The sequence below is a fragment of the Echinops telfairi genome, unplaced genomic scaffold, assembly GCF_000313985.2.
Source record: "Echinops telfairi isolate 266 unplaced genomic scaffold, ASM31398v2 ScPeMD7_44;HRSCAF=162, whole genome shotgun sequence".
Classification (NCBI taxonomy): Eukaryota; Metazoa; Chordata; class Mammalia; order Afrosoricida; family Tenrecidae; genus Echinops; species Echinops telfairi.
The window spans coordinates 493,745-498,185 of NW_022103942.1; the positions used below are offsets into that span (position 1 = coordinate 493,745).

General features: G+C 43.1%; 1 protein-coding gene across 1 annotated transcript in view; it reads right to left on the reverse strand.

Annotated features, from left to right (window-relative positions):
* Positions 1-3,226: 3,226 nt before the first annotated feature.
* The window catches only part of BEX4 (brain expressed X-linked 4), a 2,010-nt gene continuing 795 nt past the window's right edge, over positions 3,227-4,441 (reverse strand). Inside the window, exon 3 of the mRNA XM_013008601.2 lies at positions 3,227-3,837. Coding sequence (XP_012864055.1) covers positions 3,467-3,832 — 366 coding nt within the window. The 5' untranslated portion in view covers positions 3,833-3,837 and the 3' untranslated portion in view covers positions 3,227-3,466. The remainder of the gene's footprint in view (positions 3,838-4,441) is intronic.

Genomic DNA, 4,441 nt, shown 5'->3' on the forward strand with positions numbered 1-4,441 from the left:
GTTATTCCCATCCCTCAATTATGATTAGAGGGGAATCACCAGAGGCTTATTTCCTGAGAAGATCCTGCGAATGTATTTTGGGCTCCCACTGTCACCCATGGCTTTCTACTACCAGAATCTCACAATTTAAGCTCTAAGATGATTCCCCTTCTTCAAAATTTGATTATATAATTTACAATCCTTGCAAGTCTCTCTTTTTAATGAAGTATAATGTTCAGGCGTATGCAGTTAGATGAGTGTTAAATAGGCCATTTCCATCACATCAGAAAGTTTACCATCCCTCTTCCCAACCATCACCCCAAGTAACCACTGAGCTGACTTCTGTCAATGAGAGTTAGTTTTTGGTTGTAGAACTTGATATAAGGGAAATCAGTCCGTAAATATTCTTGTGTCTATAATCTGTCCCTCATTATAATGCCTTTAAAGATTCATCTTCAAAGTCTTTATGGATTGTAATTCCTTTTTTATTGTTGCATAGTGTGAATATACAACGCTCTGTTTATCCATTTAGAAAGTGTTAGAGGGGTTGTTTCCATTTTCATCCATTATAAATCTAGCATCTATGAACATGTTTCTTCAAGTCTTTTTGTTCATATGTGTTCTGACTACTCTGGCGTAAATATCTACAGAGGGAATTGTTAGGTCACAAAAAAGGTGAACACTTACTTTTCAAGAAAAATTACCAGTTTTTCAAAGGGACTGTTCCATTTACTGATCATATCAGCAAGGTTTCCATTGTTCCACATCCTGGACTAAATATCAATGCCAGGAGAAAAAGTTGGAGAAACTTGTCTAGATTTAAAGACATATCAACCAAAGGCAATACTTGATTGATGCTGTCAATTGATTAATAGTATTGTATCTGAAGTAAATTTCCTGAATGTGATCATTATACTGTGCTTGTTAGGAGTGATCTTGCTGTTGGAAGATAACATGCTTAAGTATTATGATAGCTACAACAAGCTTTAAAATGGTTCATCAATAAAAGAAGCACACACAGGGGACATTAACTAGGGGTCTAGTCTCTGCGCATGGTTGACTGCAGACAAAACATGTGTAAATATGGCTCTGCAGATAATTGATGGCTGCAGACAAGTTCTCTCAATAATGCACGTCTTAGACTTGTTAGGGTACCTTCAGGAAAATCAATAAATAAACCAACGCCAATGAGTCCATTACAACTTAAAGCAACCCTGTATAGGGCATCTGAGGCTGTAAATCTTTTGGGGAGCAGAGAACCTCATCTCTCTGCCACATAATTGCTGGTGTGTTTGAACCGCCAAGCTAGCATTTCACAGTACAGTACTCACACTTACCTGACAGCACCAAAACTGTGGCTTTTGCTGGACCAGATCAATTTACAGCAGAGCTGTCAGCTCAAGCGGTTATGGTGATTTTTCTGGGGTCAAAGATCATCTCAGAGGACACAGAACAATCCTAGGGGCTTATTAGAAAGCGTTGAAGAAAATTACGGACTGCAATTGGCAATTTTTAAAAGGGCAGGAAAGTTGTGCTGAGGAAATTTTTCCCGTCACAGCAATGTACCTGCTCATGTTTTGAGGCTAGCAAGGGTGGTTCTAGGAGGATTTCAATGTGAACCTTTACCCTAGCCACCCTACAGTCCTGCCATTCCCCTTCAGACTTCTTTTTGTTCATCAAACTCAAAGAACATTGAAAAGGAATACATTTCTGTCCTTTGAAGGTGCCCGAACTGCCATGTTGAGATGGGACAAATCAAAGTACCTCACCTTCAGAAGACAAGCACCCTGAACTAAGAATCGGGTGTTGGGGGCCCAGGAAGCTGGGCTCTGCTCCCAACTCTACCACTAACTGGCTATGTACTTTAGGAAAATCATTGTCCTACCCATATTCCTCATCTGTGAAAAGACGTGGAACTGAACAAGTGACTTTCACATTTTTGACGGTGACCCACAGTGAGAAATGTATTTTCTAAGGACACCATTCTTCCTAAGTTTAAAACCTAAGTGTCCCAAAAGAACGATCAATATCATTCAAGGGTGAGGGACTCTTGACACGTGTGTGCTGTTTTAATTGCTGGTTATGACCCACAAACTTAGCTGCCCACATCACAATGGATGGTGACCAAAGCTTTAGATTTTTGTCTACTCTAATTTCTAAAAATTAAAATGCCTGTACTGGAAATACAGAGCCCTGGTGGTGCTATTAAAAACTGGACTGTTAACCTCAAGGTCCATGGTTCAAACTCACCAGCTGCTCCACGGGAGAAAAAAAAAGGCCTCTGTAGAGGGAACTGATTACAAGGAACTATATGTGACCTCCTCCCTGGGGGACAGACGACCGAAAAGTGGGTGAAGGGAGACGTCGGACAGGGCAAGATATGACAAAATACCAATTTATAAACTATCAAGGGCTCATGAGGGAGGAGGGAGCGGGGAGGGAGGGGAAAAATGAGGACCTAATGTCGGGGGTTTAAGTGGAAAGAAAATGTTTTGAGAATGATGTACAAATGCGCTTTACACAATTGATGTGTGTATGGATAGCAATAACAGTTGTATGAGCCCCTAATAAAATGTTTTAAAAAAATGTACAACCTTGGAAACCCTACATCATCACTATGAGTCAATGTTGGGGTTTACTGGAAATAAGGGAAAATGAAGATACTGCATCCACGGCCTTGGTATCCTGCATCTGTAGATGACAAGGCACCATAGAAAAGGGCATACGCTAGATTCCCCCTCACAAGATACACAGCAGAGTGTAGCCTAGGTACTTATCTTCTCTAAACTCCAGTGGCCTCATCTGGTAAGGTAAAGACCAGACAGACATTGACAGATCAAATAAAATGCAGAGGGTGATCCTGAGGGGCCAAAAACTTCAGGTCCCCCTGGCATATGTGGCCTTCAGGCACAATTTGCTTGTCCTCTCAGGACACACCCTCCAGCTTGTCGCTATCCCCACCACTCCATTGGTCAATCTATATTAAGGTCTTATGCTTTTCCTTTTTGATGTTTTGCTCACTGAACTTGAATATTCATTCTAGCAGACTCTAAGAAACCAGGACCTACATTCTGAAAATGATTGTCAGATGTAGAATTCTGGGTACAAATGTTCCTGATTGGTTGAGCACAAAAATAATGGTCAAATAGATTTGAGATTGAGTCCAGGGAACAGGCAGTTAGCCAAACAGAAAAAAGGCAGGGGGGGGGGGCTGCTGGAAAGGAAGCGGAAACCACTGGAATACAGATTGCCTTTTAAACTGCTTTATTAATTTCACAATATGAAATTTTAATTGTCTTCCTAAAAATGGGTACAATTGCCCTGCTGACAGAAATTTCCAGACTGACACAAACCAATATTCGATTAGAAACTGGTAAGCGGAAACACCAAAAGGTTGGCAGCTAAACTACATCATAGCAACACAAGTTGTAAAGCAGTTTGCAAGCAGAGGGCCCATTCTTAACTCTAGGGCTAACCTTGATATGACTTAAGGTATAAGGCAAAAGTCATCATGATTATCCGGTTCAGGAATTTGAGAGCGCATATAATGCCTCATCTGCTGCTCCCTGATCTTTCTCCTGGCTTGTATCATCTGCCCTGCGACCCTTTCTGCATCATCTCCCCCTTCATTGTGCACAACATGCTTATTGGACAATCCCCATCGAAAATTTGGGGCAAGTCTCCAGACCCGCCCCTGCTTAACATTTCCTCCAGGCTCGCCGGCTTCCCGCCCTCCCAGAGGGCGTTTTTCTTCACCCTTCGCAGAGGTCGGCTTTCCTCTCTCACTTTCATTTTCCTGGTGGACATCTTCCACGTTGAGATTTTTCCCCACCTGTTCCTCTTTGGACGCCATTACTCCTATGAGACAAAGGCGAGAGAAGGGACTGAATGCCACTGGAGTCGTTAAGTACTGAGAGCCTACTATGGACCCCTCACAATTCCAAACGACCATACTCAGTCCACTGCCATGGAGTCAATTCCAATTCACAGCGACTCTATAGGGCAGAGTCGAAGTGCCACTGCGGGTTTCCAAGGCTGTAAACCTTTATGCGAGTAGAAAGCCTCATCATTCTTCGATGGTGCGGGCTGGTGACTTCCAACTGCTGGCCTTGCAGTTAGTGGTCCAAGGCGTAATCCACTACACCGCAGGGCTCCTATCCCATTCATAGCAAAGCTATATTGGGTTTCCGCAATTGAAATCTTTACCGCAGCTGACAGCCTCATTTTTCTCCCAGTGGAGTGGCTGGTGGGTTTGAACTGGCAACCTTGAGGTTAGCAGCCCAATGCTTATCCTACATTTTGGGGGCTTTGTTTGGTTTTTAAATTTCATTTTTCCCACCTGAGTGACTAGGGCGCCCTCTAGGGGACTCCCAGTCCTCCTCTTCCCTCCCTCCCCCAAGCCCACCATTTTTCCTGTCTCTCCATTGCCAGGCCTCTGCAGACATCAAAATGGAGGATGGGG